The 25,710-nt window shown below is 43.8% G+C and overlaps 2 protein-coding genes across 2 annotated transcripts in view; one reads left to right on the forward strand and one right to left on the reverse strand.

The window, feature by feature from the left end:
* Positions 1-856: 856 nt before the first annotated feature.
* cep57l1 (centrosomal protein 57, like 1) lies at positions 857-4,364 on the reverse strand. The gene is made up of 11 exons (XM_034579523.1): positions 4,124-4,364; positions 3,430-3,601; positions 3,139-3,327; positions 2,904-3,025; positions 2,539-2,652; positions 2,375-2,452; positions 2,051-2,140; positions 1,876-1,950; positions 1,527-1,789; positions 1,288-1,432; positions 857-1,202 (listed from the first exon to the last, which is right to left on the reverse strand). Exons 1-11 carry the CDS (start codon positions 4,142-4,144, stop codon positions 1,008-1,010), a joined length of 1,464 nt encoding a protein of 487 aa, XP_034435414.1. The 5' UTR covers positions 4,145-4,364; the 3' UTR covers positions 857-1,007.
* Positions 4,365-5,935: 1,571 nt separating this feature from the next.
* sesn1 (sestrin 1) overlaps positions 5,936-25,710 on the forward strand; it is a 50,495-nt gene continuing 30,720 nt past the window's right edge. Inside the window, exons 1-2 of the mRNA XM_034579519.1 lie at positions 5,936-6,039; positions 7,143-7,464. Of these exons, the coding sequence (XP_034435410.1) occupies positions 7,186-7,464 (279 nt within the window). The 5' untranslated portion in view covers positions 5,936-6,039; positions 7,143-7,185. The remainder of the gene's footprint in view (positions 6,040-7,142; positions 7,465-25,710) is intronic.

Here is a 25,710-nt window from a genome sequence, read left to right on the forward strand (position 1 = left end):
CTGAACAACCCTTGTAGAGTTGGTTGTGCGAAGATTTAAGGTCTAAAATGTAATAGAGGATGCAATAAAACTCGACTGAGGCCTGATAATGAGGAACCAGCTTCACTTGTGGTTATTCCTTCCATAAACGGAGGCTGACTCAAAACGCACAGAGGGCAAATCTGAAAGCCTCGTCCACGGCCTGGAATGTGTCCCGTCATCTGACCGGCCTACAATTAAGACAGATGGCTATGATGGTTGAGTTTTGAGAGTATCGTGCTTGTTTTGGCTGTGAAATGGCAAAATCCTGTGGCAAATGGCCGCCCCTCCCACTTCTGCACAGCGATGCAGACCACATCCCTTTGTCCTGAGGTTAGAGCTACATTTACCCAGCTGTTCCGGCCAGCGGCTGTTACAGAGTTCACGCAGCTCTCCCTCTGTTCTACGTTGTTCAGAACAGAAGGAGATTGATGCTGCATATTTACTATTATAAAGTTATATTTCAGCAGTGGTCATGCATCTGTATGTTGAGTCAGGGGTAACAACCTTTACATAGATATAGGTCAAGCACTGCCATCTAGTGGTTCTTAGGGTGAAGTCACAATTTTGACTGTTTTTTGTTGGCAGAAGTGAAAATGTAAAAAAAAAATTATTGACATTATGTCAAAGTATAAACTTTATTAAAAATGTCAATTATTAAAAATAGATTAACCCAGCTTCATTTGAGATGAGATATACTTCATCATTCCTCATTTAATCTGTTAAAAGTCACATTTGATAAACAACCTCTACTTATGAAGGACGCTGTATGTGCAAGATTTCTTTTGAATCAATTGCTTATTGCTTAGTAGATTTTATGATCAACACATTATCATATCCTGTGTAAAACTCTTTATTCCTACTCTTTTCATTTGCTTCTAAAAAATGGCCCATTTGAGGAGAGAGGAAAACAAACCGAAAGGAACCAAAGGGGGCGTGGTGTTGTTCGTCCAGCTGTGAGATCAAAGCCTACAGTCTTGCAGAGAACCTCACGTTTCCCAGGAGAGGTCGTCCTGTTTGAGGCAGTTCCTGAATTTCTGGGTGTCTCGGAGAAGCTGCCGGTTGTTGTGAGCGGCCCCACCTCTCTTTCCCTTCTGTTTAGCCTTAACAAGAGAAGGAGCAGGTGGCGACTTCTTGGCCACGTATTCCTCAGCACGTGACTGACTCTCGGTCAATTTGTGCACCTGAGAAGAAGCAGAAGACAAAAAACATCGAAATTACCCCTTTGACCCTCTTTACAATCAAACCTCTGATGGGTGTTTCACTTACTGTCTGCTGGTGTTTGCGGAGCTTCGTGATCTGGACTCCCTTCTCATCCATCCTGGCCACCAGCCTCTCCAGTTCGCTCTGCAGTTCCTGTCTCTCCTCCCGATTTTGGGTTTGGTCGATCTGACGCACCAAATCCTGATGCTCACTGACAGAAGAAAAAAAACAAACAATTACAGACAGATTGTTACAAGTGAAAAGAAAAGTTAAACAAAACAATTAATAAAAAAAGTTTGACTCACAAGCTCATCTGTCCGAGCTCGTCCTGCAGAGCCAACAGCAGGTCTGACAGCGAGCCAAGTGAGGGAGCTGTTTGCTCAGAGAGGCCGTCGGGCTTCTTCAAACCGGTGGAAGATGGAGAAAAGTCCTTTTGGAGGCTTTTCTTGGCTCCACAGCTGGACCTGTGCAGAGCAGTAATTCGCTCACACAGCTGGGGCTGGTGGTGCTTCATCATGTGGAGGATACTCTGTACGTTGGCGTGCACAGAATGGCTTGGGCTAATTGACTGTGAACGGAAGGGAACAATTAAAAAAAATGACAACAGCAAATAACACACATCTTTTAGAGTAATCAGAATCAGAACTGACTTACTGTTCCTGCAACAAAGGGCATTTTTTTGTGGATTAGGCTGCTTGGTGATGACAACTCATTCTGTTCAGGGGTTTTCTGAGGGAGAAGAAAGCTGGCGTCACAATTATATTCGAATTAAAAGTTTCTAATCAACTAAATACAGGAAGGTAATTGTCTTTATTATTAAGAAAAGCACCTTGATGGTCTTTTTTGTCCTTTTCTTTGGCTTAATCTCTTCATTAGTTGGTGCAGACAATTGAAGGCTGATGTCTAGTTCCCTCTGCAGCTATGGTCATGGGAATAATAAAACAGATTAAGATTCTTTGTTGTCATTTTACCATCATGTGACTTGAAAGCAAGTTTTATGTAACTTAAATAACCCAAAAGAGAAATGAATGGTTGTGTAAATTGGATATAAAGACAATAAAATACCAGTAGATTGAAAATACAGTACGTGCATGTTAAGGAAAATTAAAGAACAAAGTGAAAATGTGTTGATTCTTGCTTTGCTGTGACCGACCTCGTCTGCTCTCTCCTGCACACGTTTACGCTCCTGCTCTTCTTTCAGTAGTCTTTGCTCCAGAATGGCAAATTTCATCTGGAAGCAGAATAAAAAGAATTATCACATCATTCAGCTTGTGATGATTAATGTTTAGACTTGTTAAATTGAAAACCGTGAATTACCTCTGCCACCGTTTGGGTTCTTCTCAATTTGAGATACTCGGATTCGAGTCTGTCCAGCTTCTCCTGCTGAGTTTGGGTGTTTGAGCTGCTCGGCTGCTCGTTCTGCAGTGAAGCCTGGTGGGGACATAAACAGGGATTACATCAAGAAACTCTAAAAAAAAAAAGGAAAGGAAAGGGGTGATGAAAAGGGTTTGGATATAAATTTTACTTCCTCACTTTGTTAAATAGTTAATTCAAGATTATAAAACTTTTCCAAAAGACAATTTCTCGAAATCATATCTTGCTTACGACAGTCTCATAGTATTTTTTAAGGTTAGCTTTCTCAATGAATTTAGATTCTTTCAGTTTGTAGCTGTTTGAACTACCTGATTCTCGCTGACCGCTTTCCTCTCCTTCTTAGCCTTTTCAACCATCTTCCTCATGTAGTCCAGTTGCTTCTCGAGACTCTTACAGCGAGCCTCTGCCGACTGCAGTTTTGAGTCCAGCTCTGGTACCAAAAACACAGAGACAACTGTTACAAGACATCCAGCACAAAGAGAAAACATTGCGAGAACCCAGTAAAGCACAGAGACCTTTCTCTTAGCTTCTTTTCTCTCTTACCTCTCCTGCCAGAGTTATTGGTCTCAAGCAGGCCGGCTGCTCCGTGATTAGACGTCGTGTAAGATGCCTTAGCCTGCTGCTGCTTTTGAATATCATGGGAGAACTGCCGGTAGCTCTTCTCCGCGTCTTTCCTCTCCAGCTCCAATCGCCTGATTTTCTCCTGGAGGGTCTTCAGCGCATCAACAACAGCTGGAGAGAATTTAACAAGAAGGGAAGAGCGTATCAGGTAACTGGAACATAAGGTGGGGGCGTAACGAAGAACATTACCCGACAACAGTGGCTGTCCTGTACCTCTGCTGTCAATGTTAGGGTTGGTCTGAGACCCCTGCAGACTGGTGATCTGTGGGTCCCTGCTGAAGGCTGAGGGGGCGGAGAACACCAGCTGTCTTGGTACAGGTGCTATTCTGTCTGGAGGCTGGTAATAGCTCCCAATGTAACTGTTTTTGGAGGGCGAGTCTAAAATCTACAGAAAAGAGAAGAAAAACCACATATAATCAAAATAGTCAAAGCCTTTGGGTGAGATGTTCTGTTTGAATGCGATTCCCAAAGATATTGACCCCGAAATAGATATCCAATCAACAATAATATAAAACAAAGAAAAACAAATGTGTGGAGTTGATAAAGTTCAGTATATTTCCCGTATATAAACGATCAACATTAACTGGTCAATCCATCCTTTGCCTGTATTTTATTAGTGTATAATACTACATCATTGTGAGTGTTATTAAAATCCCAAAAGCTGCAGGATCCACTGCTCTGCTAACAAACCGGTTTATTTACTAATAACGTTACACGAGTTAGCTATTTCTTGCTAGCACAACTCAAAGCTAACGACGACCTCCATTGTTGCAAGTTAACTTCGGTGGACGTAACAAAACCAAGCAAGAAAAAGCAGCTAACAGCAAACAACCGCTACAAGCTGACCAGAGTAAACACAGCTAACGTGTTAGCCACGGTCGCGGCTAACAGCTGATTAAACTGTTACCTGGTCGATAGAAGTCTCCATTCTGAGGGCGGGACGTTCATACTCGTTCACAAACCAACTGTGTGTTTTTTTTGTGTGTGTTTCCAGGCAGCTTGTGTGAGTTGTGGATTGTTTTTTCGTGTCGCGGGCGGACTCCTGCAGTTGTCAGTTTGTGTTGTCAGCTGCAGGCAGTCCGGTCTTTTTGAATTTCCCTCCTCGTCGCGACCTCCTCGCTGTGGTTCCGCCTGCTGCAGCGTTTCCTCCTCATCCAGCTCCCCTCGCTTCTCAGGGCGGATAAAATAAATAAAGACTCCAGTTTACATTTACACAGGATTTACACAACAAGGAAAAGGGGAAAATTAAAGGAATGGCTAATTTGACCTGCTCCCTTTTCTGGCTTCACACCGATTCACACTGAAAGGAAATCAAATTGAATGTGGAAAATGAATCATGTAAAAAAAAAATGTTCAAATGCATTTAATACTCTCATGAAGATGTAGATAGATAGATAGATAGATAGATGGAGGTATAGATAGATAGATAGATAGATAGAAAAACTGATTTCTTTTTTCGTAGACATTTAAATTTTACATTAAAACATTCTGCTAAACCTGCCACATCCTCCAAAAATATTGAGGACAAGAGTTCAGTGTAGATAGATTTAGAGAGTACAACCATGACGGTGGTTCCAGAAGGTCAGACTAGTTTGCATTAGGAAAATTATCACCTTGTGGTTTGCAAATGCATCACATTATATCGAGACACTGATTTTGTTTTATTTCAGCAAATCTTCTAATTTGAAAATCTTTCTTGATCATGTAGGCTGTTGAAGTTTTTTTTTCAGGTTTTCAGTCCATCACCTGGTAAACACTTGCACAGCATTATGCAAATAACCTGGTGCAGCAATGGGATGTATGTCTGCAGTGAAATAGGTGTGTTACACTAAGGAGAGACTGTATTTTATAAGTGAAGATTGTTTTACTATTAGCTTTCTTATGTGCACATATGTAATATATTTTATTCATGTTTATCAATCTTACTGAAGAGGGACACTGCCTGTGCATAACTGAATAACATGTGTACTTAGGTCCATCATGTAAATAAGACAGATTTAGTTGTGCAGTTTAGTTTTCGTATCAACACAGTGTGGAAAACACACAGAAGCACATGCACAGACATTTAAGCACAAATAATGGATGGATGACATAACTGTATGACAGATGATTTGCCAAACAACTCCATGGCCAGACCACTAATCCAGATGATGACATGTGTCCAATGTGTCTTATGATTAATGTAGATTCATATATTTTCTTTGTTCTATCAGTTGTGACAAACACCTTTGTCCCTAATAGTCTTGTAGTATATTGAACATCAGAATCCAATTTCAGCATCAATCAAACAATTTAAAAATGAAATTCCTGTTGTTTAGTTGTCATTTTTAATTAGTGTTCAGTTGATTGAACATGAATGAGGACAAATAGAATAAATAAATAACACACTCGCTCTCTCTCTCTCTCTCTCTCTCTCTCTCGCTCTCTCTCTCTCTCTCCTCAGTGCATTTCTCACTTGTGCTTGATAAACAAGAAAGAGGAGGAGGAGGAGGGGGGGGGGGGGTGCTGCTGCTCACGAAAGGCATGACGGGAGCTGTAGTTCTGAGGCACCGCAGCTTTAAAACACACGACGAGCGAATAGAATCCAACTCCCATGAACACTTTACCCCGCGAGACTGGCAACTCCCCTCCGGCCAATCGCCTGTCCGGATCCAAAGCGGCACCGCCCAGGAGCGCGCAGGGCCTGCTGTGATTGGCCGGCCGGCCGTGCCAGTCAGATGTTTACCGTGCAGCGTCTGCCTCCTGTGTGTTTGAGGCTGATCGTGTGTTTTCTGTGGAGAAGCGTCCCGGAGCTGCAGACCTGCACCGAACAATGAGGAGAAAGTGAGTTTGTGACCGTGACACGCTGTGTTCGTCGCCTGTTTCGTGTGTGGGAACCTTTGCGTCTCACCCGGCCCTTGTTTCTCTCCGGTGTCTGTTGTTTAACGGGCTGTTATCCGGAGCCAGTGAGGGAGGGCAGGGGGCAGATTGAATGGACCCCACTAATGGGACTTGAGCATTTTGGATCATGACACGACTGATCTCTCAATTAAAACCACACGAGCCATGAGCCCACATTGGTTCATTGAGGTTTGCAAAATGAACACTTGAACTGACTGGTTATTCTGGTAATATACCATAATAATTTGTAAATATCAATGTGATGCAATGTGGGTGTAAGTGTGTGGAGATTCTCAGTCTTCCAGGTCCTGGTACATCCAAGTGCTAAAAACTGGACTTTCTTCAAGAAACTCAACCAAGTCCAGCTCACCTGTTTTTAAGCACTTGGATAAATGTGGGTTTAAATGCCCACATTTATAATAGAGCCTGACTGATAGTGATTTATAAATTTGTTAGGCCTGTGCACTTATCAATGATATATATATCAGATATGCAATGTCTCTATATGAATGCAAATATACTGTCCATTATTTGTTTAGGGTTTTACATGCATGCTTAACATGTCACCATACATATTTAAGAAATTCCCATACATTTGCTCGTTTGGGTTATAGCATTTCTGACATGTTATGTGTCCTTTTGACCACTGAGATCCATGACCAGAGCCCTGTTGTGTGCCCCCAGGTCCCAGTTTGTGACAGAGGGTGACAGGGCTTTCGCTATTAGATCTCCCACCCAATGAGCTCAGATCAAGTGGCTGTCCTCTTTTAAATCCCTCCTTTAACACGGAACTGTTTGGGGCTTTTATTTCCAGGGATTATTCCTATTTATCTTTATTTTCTTGTTTTATTTATGTCATATTCTTATATATACATCTCATATATACACATTTGCAAATGGCAAAAGTCAAATATCTTCTCACAAGCGATGTTTCGATAGCGTTCCCACCCACCCATCCACATTAGCATCATTTTCAATGGTTGTTTGTTGAACACACTGTGCTGCTGTGATTAAACCTGGACTGTGTCGTGTTATGTGTTGTGTAGCCTGTTGTAAAACAAGCACAAGCATTAGTCCCGACGTGAAAAGATGGAAATGCTGGACCAAGAGTATCTGGGGAGATGGGATGGCCTGGGGAGCCGGGATGCCAGCTCCAGGACTGAAGCCATGGAGAACATCCACCTGGAGGTCATGAGGAAGGTGGAGGATATTGGGCCCATACAGGCACTGGCCCCCTCGCCCCCGGCCTTGGTAACCCCCCTGAACAGCGATCTGAACGACATCCTTGCTCATCTGCTCATGCTCTCCAAACGCTGTCCCTTCGAAGACGTCAGGGAGCGATGCATTCGGCTTCTACGGGCTGTCCAGGTAGGAGACTCATATGATCTCTACTGAGGTGTTTGTACAGTGTTGCAGCACCACTCCACGATCTGTCCTGTCATTCTGGCGTGTACGTTGCTGTTCTGCTGTCGTCTGCTCCTCTCTTCACCTCTTCATTAGCATTGCAAACATTGTGGTCGAGTCAGAATCTCACTTAGAGCAGTGCGTGTACTGTCAAGTTGTGTACTCTCAGTGACAAGATGAGACATGATGAAATGTGCTCTGAAACCTTTCCCATCAAGGGCCATTTCCATTTTTAAATCATCCTACGAGGGCTTTGGTGAATTATTTAGCGATTATGTCACACTAACCTCTCTGAAGCGATGGCTGGAACATACTGTTTACAGAAAAACCATACATTTCCTCATTTAATCACCTGCAGTCAATTGGAGGGAGTATAAATGTCTAGATGTGCAATATACTCATTTAATACACTTGTATATTGTATTTACAGTAAGAGTTTATTGTTTAGTTTGCACTAGGGAGTCTTTTCACTACCTCACACTGATTTCTACCAATAAGGACACTCTCACCCATGAGGGTATCCTCAGACACCTGAGACATGTTTACTGAAAATAACCCTCCATCATCGACGTCACGCCAATTTGACGCCCCAACATTTCCTATGGGATTTTGTTCCTATTTAAACAAAGTCACAACAAGTCCTGCAGTTCTTTCAGTGCTCGATTCACTATATGACAGGAGTGATAGTCCTGCACGTCAGTTACTCATAAATGTTGGGGTGTAATATTACAGGGGAGAAGGCTGGACAGGGGGGGTGGAGAAATCATCATGCAAACCAACATTATATCCTTAAATCAATGCTGGTGCAATCAGTATGTCACACCGTATGTTGTTATTGCAGATGTGTTGGGTTGTGATTTAGATTCAGGTCTTAGCAAATATGTGAATTAGATGCTCTGATCATGTTTTTGTTAAATCCAGAGCTGTAACAAGTAGACTGGACTTTCGATGGTTGTTGTCTCAGTTAAGTGTGTCATTGTTTACCTGTAGAGAACCTAATATGGGCTTTATACTGGTGTTTGCCGTGGCCTCATCCCCTTAATAAGTCCTCTAATGACAAATAAAAACAAAGCCCTGTGGCTTTTGCTGGCCTGTCATATGGTTTTTCTGAGGAAATACTGTGTGGTGTTTGGTGACATGAATTCCTGCTTGTGCTGAAGTGTTTTTGGAAGATGGAGGAGAGGCACCGGGAGAGATGAGAGAGGGAGAAAGCTGCTTTACGGGTTTAGTGGTGCACCACAGTACACACCGTCTGGTATTTTTCGAATTATGCTAAGCTGCGTTTGCCAAGGGGCTTGCCAAAGTTAGCATTTATGAGCCCAGTGTAGCAGCTCATGCTGTTCTGGTTCCACGGGTGAAGACCTCTCCCCCTTCCCCAGCACACACACACACACACGTTTCTCACTTTGTCAGAGATGGAAGGGGGCTACAAGAGAGAGAGGGGTGGGGGCCCGGGCTCAGACAGATCTCTAATTCCAGCAGATCCGCTGATTAAAGACAAAATCTTTGAAAGCACAGACAGCCCTTTCCTCATGGCAACCCCCCTCCTCTGGAATAGGAAGGCCTCCTGCTTGGTGAGAATAATGTCCCATAATACCCTCGTGGCTTGTGAATATTTGAGGGGGGAACTCGTTTGGTGCCCCAGTGTGCACATGCACTGTATATCTGTGTGTGTTTATCAACTGTGCAAACAATCACACTTTAAAAAGGAAGAAATATGCCCTCTTTCATTGGTAGGATGTGGCAACAAAAGTCCCACATTCTTTTAGCAGTGTGAACACAAACGTGTCCTGGACCGCCCATTGAAGGACAACAGACCCACCTGTACACTCGCACTGGCAAAAACAACATTTGGTTTCTGCAAACAGAATCAATATGTTTATTTGCATGTAGAGCGAGGAAGTGATATCCTGTCAGTGATCCCCAGGGACCAAGTGTGGAGATGCATTCTAATATCAGGTGTGAACTGACCGTCCACTTGGGATCACAACACCCGAGACAGATGTTAATACCCGTTCTGAACTGGGCCTCAGATCTGTATGTTATATATGTAGCTACAGCCAATTAGCATAGCTTAGCATAAAGATTGGAAACGGATAGTTTAATGGAAACATACAAAAGTTGCAGGTAAAGCAAAATAATTAATTTTCCAAAATGTAAAACTATTCTCTTAAAACAAGCTGTTCGATAACTAACGCAGGATCCTGCCCTTTGTATTTTATTCTACTTTAGATCCAATAATAGCTGAAGTACCCATATGTTCAAATAGACATTAAGAAACATCTCTCTTCTAAGGCCAGAGGCCCCTCTTTGCTCTGCCGTTGACTCGCTTGCCTCCTTTATGTAATCTGAGTTGTTGTTTGTTTTCCGAGGAGCCCTGTGAATACGCAGTGAACACAGTTAGGGGAATGGACTTGTGTGCTCGAATGTTTGCGGTCTTATACTGCCACAGTAGTGGCGAGTCCCAGGGGTTAAGGGTTACGGGGTCACAGCCCAAAATAGGATTCTGTGTGCGTGGGGAGGGGTCAGGTTCCCATAAGGCGTCCTTGTGTATGGGTCGGCTGGGGTGAGCATACGAGGGTCAAAAGCGCTTACCCCCAGACGGGTCATTCTGGGGATGGGGCAGTTGACCTCGCTGAGCTCTATCGATCTTGTACATATAGGGACACAGGATAACGATGGGTGGAGACAAATGCAAATAAAACACACACACACACACATTCTACATATATATGCACAGAAATCTAGAGAGACAATAGTAAGTGTTTGTTCTGAGTCTATGAAAGGAGTGGGCAGACTCCATCGGCCTGCTCCCTCTCCGGGCACCATGTTCCCTCGCTGGATGAAAGAGCCCAGTCTTGCGCGGTTGGACAGAGACAGAAAGGGGTTTCTTTGTGTTATGTAATTACGCCATTGTGTTAGCCCTCTACCCCAACTTGAATTAAGAGCCACTCTCAAAAGCTCAACCTGTTCTCGTGATGCAGGCTGGTGCTGCTCTGATTCCAGAGACTTTATAGTGGTCTTACTCAGAAATCAATCCACCGTCTACAGTCAGTCCAGAACCCTGTTTTATCATCCTTGCACTGGCTTCCTGTTCGTTGTGACTCTGTTTCCTAATCCAAAGAAACATGGTTAGTTATTTGTACGATCCATCCATTCATCCATTCATTGTCTATACAGCTTCGAGGGTAGTGAGGGGAGCTGGAGCCGATCCCAGCCGACATTGAGGTACAGCCCGAACAGGTCGCCAGCGTATTGCAGGGCAGATTTATATGATGCGAACTAAAATCATCAGGTGTCGTTATATTTTAATTAAATTTTCCATTATTTTATCTTTTCATGTACATTATTATGTATTTCTAGACATGAGCAGTAGAGGGAAGACATGAGCCTGTGCAGTTTTCTCCGAAGTAGGTGGAGGCTCTGGAAGTTTCAAGCTTATGCTGAATTTTTTTACACACTTATTTAGTTAATTATGGACATTTAGGATGACTCAGCAGGCCCCGTAATAAACACTTATGTGTGATTAATTAAGTGGAATGACTTCCTGGATCTGACCTTCTCCCAGAATATCTCCCGAGTACATATTTCTGTCCCTGTAAGGAAAGTTTGGATCTCCAGGCCTTTCGGAGGAGACATCAGATATTGACCGCAATGCTTTTTCTGGATTGATTTATAATTTTTTCTTTCGTGCGGCTTCGAAAGAATGCACGCTGATTTTAAATCTGTATGTCAAGAGTAAAATGTGTTATTATGCGCAAGTACAGTCATAAAACGCTGGACCTTAAATGCAGCTCTTGCACCTACTCCCATGCACCGGCACCATAAACATTTCATTAATTTAAATTTGTTTTCCCTTGCGTTATTTCATGGTTTAGCTAGTGCAGCGATTTAACTCTTGGAGTGTGTGTTGTGATAATTTGTGATAATTTGTGGGATTAGTTTTGCTCTCTGAAGGTCTGTTGTCGGTATAAGCCCGTCTTTGTGGTGGCGAGCTTGTGGTGAGACTGTATCAACAAACTTGACTCGCCAGCCTTGACAGACAGGAGTGTGGCCAGATGCAATGCTGCAGAGTCAAAGTCCACTTGTAAACTGTGGCATTAGTTTATAAAAAGATTCTGCCCGGTCTCTCCTTGTCCTTTTTTGTGTGTGTGTGTGTGTGTGTGTGTGTGTGTGTGTGTGTGTGTGTGTGTGTGTGTGTGTGTGTGTGTGTGTGTGTGTGTGTGTGTGTGTGTGTGTGTGTGTGTGTGTGTGTGTGTGTGTGTGTGTGTGTGTGTGTGTGTGTGTGTGTGTGTGTGTGTGTGTGTGTGTGCGCGCGCGTGTAATTGTCTGTTTCTTTGTGTGTGTTTTTGAATGCATGCCTTCACGTCCTCACCCGGCTGCCTCTGCTTACTGTGTAAATAGAGTAAGGACCCATGGAGAAAGAGAGAGGGAGAGAGAACCCTGTGGTCTGGACAGATCTGCTGGATTATGGGCGATCTCGGCTCCAACCAGGTCGGACAAATAGCAGGGTGAGGGGTATGCGGGGGGAGAGAGAGAGAAAGCAGCAGCAGCAGGCAGTGAGTGACCTTTGGCACAGTAACTGTACAGTGAAATGCTCTGTGGATACCGAGGACGTGAAAGAGGAATAAAGCTGTGGATTTACAGCTGCCAGCCAGCTGGGCACAGGGATGGGACAGGGCCGACATAGGGGCTGGGAGGGTGGGTGTCTGTGCACTGGCACTGTGTCTGTTTACCGTCTGTGGGATGTTCGGTCTTACTAAGCTACATGGAGCTTTCTGTTGCAATCACATCGCGGTCGCTAAAGGCTTTTCTACACTCCGGTCAAAGCCTCTTGTAACATGATTGTTGTTGGACGCGGTGATGCTGATACTTGCAAAGATACTGTAGCCGCACAACAATGCAGCTCTTCTGTTTTCCTATAGTTGTAGTGGAAAAATACTAGATTACTAATTGCGTCACCTTTACATTTGGCATGTAGTTGGGTGGGTTTTTATACAAATACAAATAAAGTGCAGATGAGGTGTCCTCAATGTACGACAAGGATTTAAAAATACAAAAGTTACTAATAAATGGGCTCCCATTTCTACAGGGCTGATGTGCAACTGGGAACCAATGCATCTGTGATATTTGTATCCGTTTGTGCAGTATACACATTTACACAATTTCTTGACTTTCCATCCAAAACGTATGTTCTTAGCAGCGCATTAAAAACCATATCTAACATGCTATGAAAGCACACAGACACCCGCTTTGATCCCACAACACTCCATGCAGACAGACCCCCACCTTGCAGCCAGTGCAGCATGCAGGCGGCTGCAGACTAGGGAAGACTAGAGAGGAGGGGGCATGTGGGAAGTGTGCAACTAGGTCACTGTCAATCCTGTTGTAAGCTTGAATAAATGTTTACTCTTTTTTTTTAGTAAACATTAGTACTAATGCAAAGAAAAAATAAATAAAGAGATAACATAAATAGAAAGAAGAATGTTTTTGCATCGTAAGGGCTGTTCTGCTAAAACATGCAAAGGTTATATTATCCCCAGCACAGGGGGAGAAATGAGTTTGGGTTGGGAGAGGGCTTTTGCACAGTGTAAGCAGTCGTCATGGTACCAGTGGGGTGAGGTGCAATGATGGGGTGGGTAGGTTGGCGCTGTAACTTGGGGGATGGGGGTGCTGGCATTATTTCTGGCCCATGCTATTCAGGAACTGAGAGGGTGAAAGAGAGAGAGGAGGAAAGAAAGTGGAAAAGAGAGCGCGGGCAACGCACTGGACGTCGAACAAGAGATTGGAGGAAAGTAACAGAGAAAGAATCAAGTGTGTTGTCTTTAACGCTGGGGAGTAACGAGGGGAAGGGGTAGAAAAACGATGGAGGTGGTGAAACACAGTCCTTCCCTGCATTCAGTCAGCAACCTCCAGTGGAAAACTACTAGCACCCCACAACTACTGGCCCAGCCTTGCCCAGAACCTGAATAATATCTGTCCCAGAACCAAACACAATGTGGAATATTTTTAAATGCCCCCCAATCAACCCCTCAATCTTCAAATAGACGATGATTTTCATGCAAACACTTTGTAATCTCGCCATATTTTATCATCCGAGTCTATTTGCGAGACTGTGGAAGGAGGAGGAGGACAGGGGTGTGGATGGAGGATGGGAGGCGGTGGACAACAGTAACAAAGTGCTGCAGCAGGAGGCGGGGACGGAATAACAAACTCTTTGAAGGAGACACAGAAAAGGCAAAAGAATAAAAGGCTAACGGTGCCGTGCGTGTAAAATAATAATCGCCATGTTCCCCTGCTCTACACGTGTCGTGTTTCAGCCTCAGAGAGAGCAGCGTTTACTGTGTTGCTCCTATCAGGAGACGGAGGAATAAAGATAGGGCGATCACATGGTGCTTTTGAGTAAACAAGCCTTTCTCCCGCTCTCTCTCTTTGCCATAATGTGATATTTATAAATTGCATACGGAATTAAGCTTCACAAATAATTTATAAAGTATTTGCCTTCTGCCGCTTCGCTAGCTCCTCTATGCTGTCTTTCTTTTCCAGGCACGACTCTCGCAAGAATGTGCTCAGCTCTTCTTTCTGTTGGTTTAGTGTTGCCAGTAAAAACTGAAGCTCGTGTAACTGCTCCAACCTTAAGTCTTTCTGACTACGTGTCTAAATGTCAACGAAATCATGTTTAAAACCAAACCTAAACAGGTTCATCTACAGGGGGAGCTTAATGTTTTTGTTTTTTTTTTAAAGCTCTGTCAACGCCTTTTCACAACAATATTACTTCAGCAACTTCTTTCTGTTCAAGAAGATTTAAGTTTAAATTATATTATTCTCAGTGATATTTAAACACATTGCATGTATTTTCCTTCTTCTGGATTTGTTTTTTCTCTAACTGGAGAGTATATTGAATAGTAGTAATATGCAATATGATGGTTCCACTATTGTATCTTGATTTGATTTGATGACATGTTTAAGCACCAGGCTTGTTCCATTTTGCCAAGATTAAGGGGATGCTCGATGCAGATAGAAAACGTTGTTTTGTCCCAACTGTACTGCATACGGACATTTAAGAAGTTTTGAGAAGGTACATCCAGCAAACATTTAGTATTTTTTTGCCTGATAACTTAAATGATCAATCGATCATCCAGCTAGTGTCCCTCAGTCCCTCATCTCCTAGCTCGGTCAAAAGCAGACAGAGTAAGTCATATCCATCTTCATTTGAGTGGTTACAGAATATTGTCTGACCTGTCCAGGAGCGAGAGTCACTAATATTTAGTAGATTGTATCGAGCATCTGGGTAAACTCCGACTCCAACAGTCTGTGGAACCCCTCTGCTCCTGGGAGACTGCCGTTCAACAATTCCTGTGACTTTTCCAAAACCAGCAATCTGAAATTCGCACCCACTTCATGCAGTGTTTGTCCAGCTGTTTATGGAGGTGAGAGGCTTGGACCTCCTTCTTAAACTCTCTTTGCATTTAGAGACGACTGCAACTGTGCCCTCCAGGAGAGACAGTCTGAAAATATGCAGGATGACACCCACATTTAAACAACTATTGTGTCGCACCCCCCTGTGACAACCATCCTTTAACCTGGATTTAAGAAAAGTTGGACCTTTTTCTTTCAGTTGTGCTCAGGTAACAAATCCTATGAACTTGAGGCACTCCATGATTTTCTTTGTCCTTGTGGACTACCTCAACTACCGCACGTTTTGCAGTTACAAATGATTGAATAACATTTTTATTATACTCAAAAACAGATCTTAGAACTCCCCAACTTGTGAAACAATTTGAACACCCTTGTGTATTTATGTAAATGGTCTGTATTCATATAACGCTGTTCTAGTCTTGATGATCACTCAAAGCACTTTACAGTACAGTCTATTGCCATTCACACACACATTCATACAGTGCATCTATGGGCAGCACTTTTTCTATGAAGTGGTTGAGTATCTTGCCCAAGGACACATCGGCACGCAGATGGGGAAGACTGGGATCGAACCACCGTCTGGAAACCACGACGGAGTATTCAAACAGACACACACACACTCTCAAAGGATCCAATAAAAGAAATCTCTCTGATACAGAAGCGACCACATATCACCCCACTTGCCTCATACACTCAGACACTTTCATCCATCGACCTGGATGCCGTCTGTTCAGGATTAATATGATTGAATTCATAAATAAATGATGAAGCTTATTGTCCAGTGGATTCAGTATCTGAACAAATCAATATATGCCTTTTATCCTCCACCCTCTTGCTCTGCCTTTTACTTGATGAAACAGAATGGGGCCATTGAGTGGTTTCACCGTTCACACAGCATACTGAGGGAGTGGAAGTAGCTGCAGTTCACCTGTGTAGTCACAGGAGGGCGCTCTGTACCAGTGTTTAGGCTGCTCTTGCTCTCCTCAAGTTGCTGGATGGGAATTTTCCATGCACTGGGCTGAATGCAGGCAATGCTCTGCATGATTTTTAATGTGTTCCTTTTGCCCTGGTCACCGGGCATTCATCCAGCCTGTGTGTGTGTGTGTGTGTGTGTGTGTGTGTGTGTGTTTACGTGTCTGGAGAGATTTATAGCTGTGAGGATGCAGGATTGAGAGGCATCTGCGGATCAGGTCACAAAGCATGAATAGCCCAGTGGCTGTGGTCCAGGCCTCAGTCTGAGCTAGCCCCTATTAGGATACAAACCACACAGGCTCAACACCAGGCTTAACCAGCGGGAGTACACAAACATATTTTGTTAGCGACACTCACTACTGCTCTGATCAGAAAATATTCTGTGAACACTAAAGTGACGCTGGATATGATCCCACAGTTCTTTATTGACTCGGTAGGAGATGGTACTTTCAAACACTGGCTCCGATGATTTAAAGATATAATATGGAACTACTCTTCATTAAAATGTCTAAAAATGACTAGACCTGTGTGATATGTTTTGTTGACTTGTGCACTTACATTATCCAAAATGTTTCCAACAATGTTCATTTTGAGGTATAGGGCGTTTTGTTTGAGACACTTTTTATTTGCATCATATCATATTGTCAGTCTCTGCTGTAATTTTCGGGACAAATGATGAAGCCGAACTTATGACGAAGGAAAAACTTCACTGTTACCCAGTCAGCCAGTCAGCTGTTTTTTCCTTCCACTGTTTGTATTGGTTCCTCATAATGGATCAAGATTGCCGTTTGTTGCGCAACGTGAAAAAAAAACTGAGTCACGTCAGGTCGATTTTCATCAGCAAATCTTTACTGGTTCTCATACGTGAGGACTTTGTTTGGGATTTGCGTGATTGGGATAGAACAGGATTTCAACAAGATGTCACCTTAAGCTCTGTAAATGTGCTGGATATTTTTAACTTGTTTTCCACATTTAGTGGACCAAACAATTTATTGATTCATCAAGAAGTAAGTTCCCTCCGAAACAACACAGATAAGAGCTCAATATTTTGGTTGCTAAAATGGTCAATCAATGGATTTCAGTCTGTGTTGCGACGGCATATTTGAGTGTAGGCGTCTTTGTGGGACATCCACTTTCCCTTAAGACTGGAAGGAAAAACATTGAACGCAACAACAACACACACACATAGACTGCTTTCCAGGTCTTGTGCGTCTCCTCCAGACTTGCAAAGACCCCACACTTTGAGACTTGAACTTAGCTGTGTCAGCACTTGATGAATTGTTTCCCCTCACACTGACCAGTGCCCTCATTGTGTGGCGTTGCCTGCTCGCCAAATGGTGTTGCTCCAAGCTTTGCCCGGTGCAGCGTCATGTTGGCTTAGGCCCGGCTGTGGTGTTGTTTCAGCGTGTGTGGTATTGTTTCAGGCCCAGTGTGGAGTGGTGGAGGGTATTGTGCTCTCTTCTCGGGTGTATTGTCCCAGGCTGATGTATGTGTGCTTGTTTATGTTACAGGCCAGTTTGTCAGAACGGTGACAGGTTCACGCTACGGGACCTCCACGTTCCCACAGTGGTTCACCTCTGACCTCTTCTCTGTCGCTCCTATAAGCCAGGCTGAATCTGTGCCTGACTGTGATTGACATGCAGTGTTTGTTAAAAAGAAAATGTGGGATTGCTTCACAGTGTTTACTTGAAGTAGGAAAACACATTGACCAGTGTGTCCGTCCTAAATCTGGACATGCACCTTCACGTTGGAGGTTACTTGGTGTCAAGTGACACACAGACACCAAACATACAGACAGCGTAGTCAGGAGTGAGGTTTAAGTGCTGACTCTGGAATAACATTGTTGTTCAATGGGCTCTGCCGATGATGGCCTGCCTGTCAAGTCAATGCAGAGTACGTTCTGTCCATGTAAACAAGACAACAGCTGAGCATCACCACCAAAGCCAATGTCTTATTTTCATGATGTTTTATCCTAAAATAGGTACAAGGTGTCGTAACAAACACGCCTATGTTCATTATCCACAGATTATAACGTCATCTGTTCTCATAATGGTGCAACTACACTGATATCTGCTATAAAGATGGAAGCTGCTGTTCTGTGAGTTTAACTGTTACAAGAGTTACTAATTAATCACACAGGTCATTGACACACGTCTCTTCTATAGTGAGGGCAGAATGTATTTGGAAGATGTCACTAGATCATTGTATGATGGGATGACCACGGACTGTATATAAAGGTGGACGACATGCCAGCGCCCCAAAAGTGAAGCCAAAGTTTCTCAATCGCCCCCTGGTGGCTGGCTGCAGCATAGGTTGTAAACCCCACCTCCTTCATGTTAATTGTTAGGAGATGGGCCAAACTAAAAACCAAAATTCTCAAAGATGATTTCTGTTATTTAAGCTGGTTCTTATCACACTGATGTTTGTGTAATTGCTCGGTTTAAATCAGTTATTTGATAATTGGTGAAACGTCATGATTGACAGCTGAGACTGACCAGCAATTGGTCACATGTATCGGTGGGAGCTTGATACCACAGCTCAAGCCCCTGACCTCTACTGCGGAGACTCTGGCTCCAAATGGCGTCGTCGGCATAATATGGCAGCATTGGTAGGATACTTTGGCTTCATTTCTGGATGGTCAAAGATGATGTTCAACACAACGATATGGATATATGACATTTGCATCTGTACAGCCAAGACATCCAGATACTGTTTGTGAAATTGGATCTGGACAAAGTGCAAATAGGATCAGCTCACAAATGATCTCAAAATACCCCTGTGTGTTAAAGATGATCTGTAGCTGGTGGGTGAATGCAGCCTTTGAGCATGTGTTTCCACACCGAGCCCTGCGTGCCATGCGGGTGCCTGTCACACTTGTCTATATCTGCTTGTCTGTGTTTTTGCATCTGGTTAGTGAAGCTCAGAGGTGTGTGTGTGTGTGTGTGTGTGTGTGTGTGTGTGTGTGTGTGTGTGTGTGTGTGTGTGTGTGTGTGTGTGTGTGTGTGTGTGTGTGTGTGTGTGTGTGTGTGTGTGTGTGTGTGTGTGTGTGTGTGTGTGTGTGTGTGTGTGTGTGTGTGTGTGTGTGTGTGTTGATTGGGTCACTTCAGATGCCCGTGTCTTGTGTCTGAACTAAAAGAAGACTCGCGTGTCAAAGAGGAAACGCTGACGTTCCTCTTTTTTTTTTTATGTTTAACAGTTCAACGGTTCTCAAGTTCACAACTGAATAAAGAACGGAAACTTCAGCTCAAAAGTGCAAAGCAAGTGCACAGAGTCGTTTACCCTGTTAATGCTCACATACTTGTACTACATGTCCCAATGCAGTTATTGAAAGTTACATCATGTTGTCATCCATCACACCTTATGGGTTTATTAGACCCCCCGGTGTGCGGCCACACACACACACACACACACACACACACACACACACACACACACACACACACACACACACACGGAACACTCTGATAGCACATCACCTCAACAGCCTCACACCTTTATGATGTCCTCTGTCACTATAGTTCATGTAAGCATTTCTCAAATTCTTTACTGACTTGTTTTGCAGTAATCTGGGAGGCAATAAGTTTCATGAGGCCGGTCATCGAGCACTTCGTATAACTTGCAGTCTGCAAGCCGAGGCCCTGTCACTCAGAAGCCTCGTAGAAAGAGGCCACAACCTTTTTGTTTGAACCAATAATCAAGGTTGTAGCCTCATTGGAATGTTTCCATATTTGATAACGTTATTAGACTCAGACTTTTTTATAGACTTTGGGCTAAAAAAGGCAATTGACTCCTTTCCTATTGCCTGGAGAGGAGTTTGCCTTGTCTGAAACCAACATGTCCGGAACCAACATGCCTGAAACCAACATGTCCGGAACCAACATGTACGAAGCGGGAAACGCAACACACAACAGAAGAAACCATCATGGAGACCAGTGATGCTGTTACAGTGGTTACATCTTCCATTTTTTATTTTAGTCTTTCAATCTCAATGGCAACTAAATGATTTTAGATTCGTTAAAAGTTTGATGCGTGTCATAATATTGCGCTGGAAAACAGAGCTATTAAACTAAATATGTACAGAAACCAGGCTCTGTATCGGTTCTTTCTGGCTCTAATACATCAGATAATGCATAACAATGCACAAATGAACATGAAGGCTTACTGTGAGCTCACTGTACGCCTCTGCTGAAAGTGAGTAAAAGTAAGAACAAGCCACTCGCTGAAAATACCCAGTATAATCTCCAAGGAGGCCAAAGAACTCATTAGACGGAGATCCTAACATGAAGAAGTATTTGGAAACAATGTAATCCCTCGTGTAATGAGCAGCAGAGAGGAAAGGAGTGGGTGGAATGGAGGAGTACAGGAGGGATAGTAAGAAAGAAAGCAGGGGCAAGGATTGAGGAGGAAGAGGGGAAAAGGCAACTAGATATATCAAGAACGCGGGGGAAAAAAGATTTGGGCTGCAGAAAAGATTTCTGACGATACAAAACAACATATGAAGCAAGAAGAAAGGCCAGAAAAGATTTGGTCCAACCTTTCATTGAGCCTAGAAGTGCAGAAATAGCCGGGATCAAGCTTGGATAAACTCTTGAGAGAACAGAAGTATTCAGGCCACAGGGAGATCGATGGTTAGAGAAACAAAAGAACAACTTCTCCATCTGGTTCCTGAATAGTCTTTGCTGGCAGGTTGCCACACCTTGTCCGTTCCCCCTGAAGGTTTCTAGGCATCTAGTCGCGTTGCACTAAACACTCAGAGGCCCTTAGGAAACCAGGCATGTAAAGGTTGGCAACTAACCAAACACAAAATATATGTAAAACTTTTGAGTGCTTTTCCCCCCCTCTTCCCTCCCTCTTTCTTTTTTCGTCCTGTAAGCTCTGAAATAACATCAGCTTTCACCGGCATAATCTGGGGGGAAAAAAACGGGGGTGTACATATCTGGCTGTGAGACCAGATCCCCTCGTGACCCACATGAGCTTGTTTCGACGAAAGCCCCCCCACCACCACCACCCTCGGGATGTCAGTCGGCGACACGCTCCCCGCCGTTCATTGGCTTGTTTTAAGGGAGTGTCAGGGGCCCGTTGGCTCGCTTCTCGTCACTTGACGTCAGAAAAAAGGAGGAGGGGAAGGAAGGAACTCTATAAGGACCCTTTGTCATAAATTGTACACAGTGCCGGGCCTGATGCGAGGGACAGGAGAGAAAGCAAACAAGTGATGTTCGGCAGCTTATGTAACGCGTTCTCTTTGTGCAGCCGCCGAGTCGAGGCGTTGTCCAGTTAGTCTTGAGCAGCAGCAGACTAAGATCTATTGAGGTTAAATGGCCTGATGTTGCAGTCTGTCATAAGTGGCCTTGACAAATATGTAGATTAAGTATAAGAGTATAGGCATGGATAGGTTAGTTCATAGATAACCCGTTTCTTTACCTTCTTTAGTGTATTCAACACAAACACAACGGTGTTCTTCTATCAGTGGCTGTATTGCCCATCTGTCGTTTTCTTTTTCAGTTATGTGCGTTGTCTTATCTTCATCTGGGGGCTTTTCTCAGTTTTCTTTTCAGCGTTGCCCTGCTGCGAAATCCACACCACACTCACCCGTCTTTATCTTGTGTGCTTTTTGCTACCTAAACTTATTAAACTAGCCCAATTGGTGTCTTGTGGTGTTTAATGTCACATGTGTGCGTCTGCTTATTGTCTGCTTCCAATTTAATGGAATGCAAAACAATGCAAATACAGTCATAATAAGGTTTTATGGTTTTTTGTTGGGGGGAGGGGTGGGTAATATTTCTGGCTATAAACTCAAGTCTAAAACCTTCTAAAAAGAAATGATGGATGATGGAGGAGCTTTGTGGTGGAGAAATTGACATGTTGGTCATAACTTACTGTCATTATGGTCAGAGATGAATAAATAAGGTCTAATTCATCATAGGTTTTGATGCAGAAAATGCTTAATAAGCAAAATTCTGCCGGTTTGCAGCTTTCCAGATGTAAGGATGTGCAGCTTTTAATTGCATATTGAAAACTGCCAAAAGCAAATTGTGGTGGTTATATCTTTGAATCAGTGACTTCGCTCGTCTTACGTCACGTAGGAATATGGGGCAGCACGGTTCGGCTGTACATGGGTGAAGACAGTGGGGGAGAAAAAGATGAGTGGGCGCTGTTTGACCAGTGGACGTCTGTGAAATTCCACGAGCGTCCGCGTATTTCTGAGTGCAGGGGCGTGGGGGTGACCATCCAGCCGGGACGCTCATCCAAACACGCCGTCATCAGAAGTTTTCTCCCCCTCGTCATACACGTGAGAAAAAGCAGAATAGCAGCGCGTTCGTGGCATATCTGTACCCACACAGGCTTGTTTTCACACCTGATTGGATGCGGTCACGCCACAACGATGCTTTTTTGGCCAACTGAACACACTTTTTATCGCCAGCTGATATTGCACGGGCTCTGGGTGGTTGCATTTTCTCGATAAGGCATGTGTTTGCTCAAGGTTTTTCTTTTTAAAGACGTTACAGGTTCGCAGTTGCAAACGACACTGTTGTTCCTTCATTGAGCAATACAGCCCCACTGCGTACAAAAAGGAGGGAAGATTGAGAAAAACAAGTTGTGAATGTTTTCCTTGGACTTTTCTGCATGAAGCCTGCAGGACATATTTTTATCCCTCGTGCTGCTTGAAAACCAAAACATCCCAGATTGGAAAGAGCTGCTTCTACGTTTCGATGTGAAAAATATTACAAAAACGAGAAGTACTTCTTTCTCAGCTTATTAGAACTTCTGCTTTGTTCTGATATTGCTTCGGGGGAAGTGCAGAATCACGGTGTGGTGTGTCAGGTGCTGTGTGTGTGTGTGTGTGTGTGTGTGTGTGTGTGTGTGTGTGTGTGTGTGTGTGTGTGTGTGTGTGTGTGTGTGTGTGTGTGTGTGTGTGTGTGTGTGTGTGTGTGTGTGTGTGTGTGTGGAGAGAGAGAGAGAGAGAGGATGTGAATGATGTTTATGTACAAGTAACAAAGTCTGGTCTGTGTGTGGAAGGGGGAGGGAGAGGGTGGGAGAGCGATAGAGATAAGTGAACGCTGCCGTGTATGTACTTAAAGTGAGTGTGTGTGTGTGCTGTACTCGCACACACACTCTCTCTCACACACACACACACACACACACACCCACGCACACACACATGCACTTGCGAATTTGAGATTAGCCCCCACCTAATTGTGGGCAGGCACTCGGAGCCTATTAATGCCTGACATGACCTCCTCTTTATTCCCTCCATCCATCACTCGGAAGACTAACAGAAAACACAAGAGCAGCAAAACAACAACTGCCGTTAACAGAAGGAGAGACGGCTGCTCCCACCGGCCGCTCCGATTGGCCCAGACGCACGGCTCAAAGGGGCCGCTATTGGCTGAGAGGAGACACACCTCTAGAATCTGTTTATGTGCAGTCAGAAAGAGAGGATGGAGGAGGGGGAGGGATATCGGGGTGGGGTGCGATTCTAATGGGGTTGGCAGGAAAGATTTTTTAAGAGGAGGGAGAGGGTGAGATCACATGGAAACATCGACTGGAGCTCGTTCACAAACTTCTAGGAAACTAGGGTGTTTGTTTGCACTTTGGGATTTCTTAGATTGACACTGTGTTTAAAGTCTTAACCATTTTAATTGTCCCACATTCGCTCTCTTAGTATTTTCTTTTTAACGCTACTAAAGTAATTTTTGGATAGTTGTATTTGTAACCCACATTCTTTATTATGTGTGTCTGCATGTGGCGCTACCTGGTGCTAATCACAGACGTGTGTGTGTGTGTGTGTGTGTGTGTGTGTGTGTGTGTGTGTGTGTGTGTGTGTGTGTGTGTGTGTGTGTGTGTGTGTGTGTGTGTGTGTGTGTGTGTGTGTGTGTGTGTGTGTGTGTGTGTGTGTGTGTGTGTGTGTGTGTGTGTGTGTGTGTGTGCGTGTGTGTGTGCAGAGCCCCCTTAAAATCACAATCATGCTAAGCTAATTTAGTCCGCACCACTTATGAGCCAGCAGCCCTTCCCCAAAACGTCGTGTTGACCAACAACTGCATGTTGTGATGGAAGAAAATCGACATCTTTATCTCTGCCAATCACGCCGGCTCGTTTCTGCAGACTGGCCTTGCACGCTACAGAAGGCACCAGTTTATCATTGACAGCAGCCCAGTCATACTTGACATGCACCAGTGCTGTTTAATGGGTATGGTGTACAGTTCGTTTGTCACATGCGACATACCGTGAGTGAAACATAGGCAGAGGGGCGCCGACAGAATTACCGTGACCTTCAAGGAAACCTGCCAGTTGCACAAGGTCGGTTGTTTTCAGATGCCAAGGAGGCGTCGGTCGTTGTGCCCTCAAAACATCGGTATCGACCATGATTTGCAAACCTTACCCTAGAAAATATACAATGTAAAGGGGCTGATATCTTTCTATCAGCGAGAAAGCAATCACAAGAAAAGGGTGGCTCCATCACTCCAGGGCAGTGGCTGGACATTGTTGAGATAAATTGCTTGATAAGGATAAGCTCACACATTTTTTGAGAATGTACATTTTGTACCAAAACAATAAACCTTCAGAAGTTCTAATCTTGCAGCCACATCCTCACGGTGTCCTACCAATGACCCAAAAAATCGTGGACACTCCTCCAACACACACACACACACACACACACACACACACACACACACACACACACACCTCTTAAAATTCTCTCTTTCATCACTGACTCTTGCTAACAAGCGTTTATATGATTCGTATGAGGAGGATCCTTCGTGCAGCTGTGATTATTCCAATCTTTATCACTGCAAACCCGTATTTTGATGATGTGGTCCCCCAATATAAATAGTTCGCCCCAGTTTAGCATCAGAGGATGTGTCATTTCAGCAGTCTTGGTGATACAGGTCCTGTCAAACCTAATCACTTTCCTATGGATTTCAATACTTTTCCTTAAAAAACTGTGTCTTTGTGCTCAACTGTGTTCAGAATCTGGTATTATATCACCCGGTCAAAAATATATGGTTGTCGGAGAAATCATTCATTTCAATATAAACGAGAGTGGCACTCGGTAGAGGCCCTACCACTGCCAAGGCCCAGCACAGTGTTGATCCCTCTAGTAGTGTTTCCGTAATCTTGCTCACAAACAAAGAAAGATTCTCCACCTTTGCTTAAGTTATTACTCTCTCACTCCACTTCTGCTTAATTCAAATGTTTTTTTTCTATATAGTGTCCAGAAGTAGCACAAATTTCCCCAAGCTCGAAGTGGAGTTTTCTGATTGTGTCCGATTAGAAGCTCACACCACAAATACTTGTACGGTTAGAATGGTTATGATGCACCGTGTGTGGACAAAGATTAGAAATGCATCTTTGTCCCCTATGGGGTTTTTGTATGACATCCTTTCTTGTCTCTGCTAAAGAAAAGGGTGTGTGGTGTTTTTGGTCTTTTTTTGTGCACGCATATCTAATCTAAACTGCTGAGCAGGCAAACAAAAAAGAGCAGTGTCCCTCCTCACATGAGGAGAGTTGAGTCATGCAATGGGAGGCTGTGTAGATGACTGTCCTCTGACTGCAGTTCCAAGGGCCCTCAGGTTCTGTAGATGCCTCTGTTTCCATACAGGCATCTTTGAAGATTTCTTGCTGAAGTCTGCATTATAAGGTGGTGTTTGTGTATGTATATAATTTCTATGGAGTGTGTTTATAAGCAGAGTCAAGAGTTATGTAAGCTGAGAACATTGCAGTGTCACCCACTCCCTTGTTTACCATCTCGTGTGTGTGTGTGTGTGTGTGTGTGTGTGTGTGTGTGTGCGTGTGCGTGTGTGTTGGAGTGTCCACGAG

This window comes from Hippoglossus hippoglossus, chromosome 24 (genome assembly GCF_009819705.1).
Source record: "Hippoglossus hippoglossus isolate fHipHip1 chromosome 24, fHipHip1.pri, whole genome shotgun sequence".
Lineage (NCBI taxonomy): Eukaryota > Metazoa > Chordata > Actinopteri > Pleuronectiformes > Pleuronectidae > Hippoglossus > Hippoglossus hippoglossus.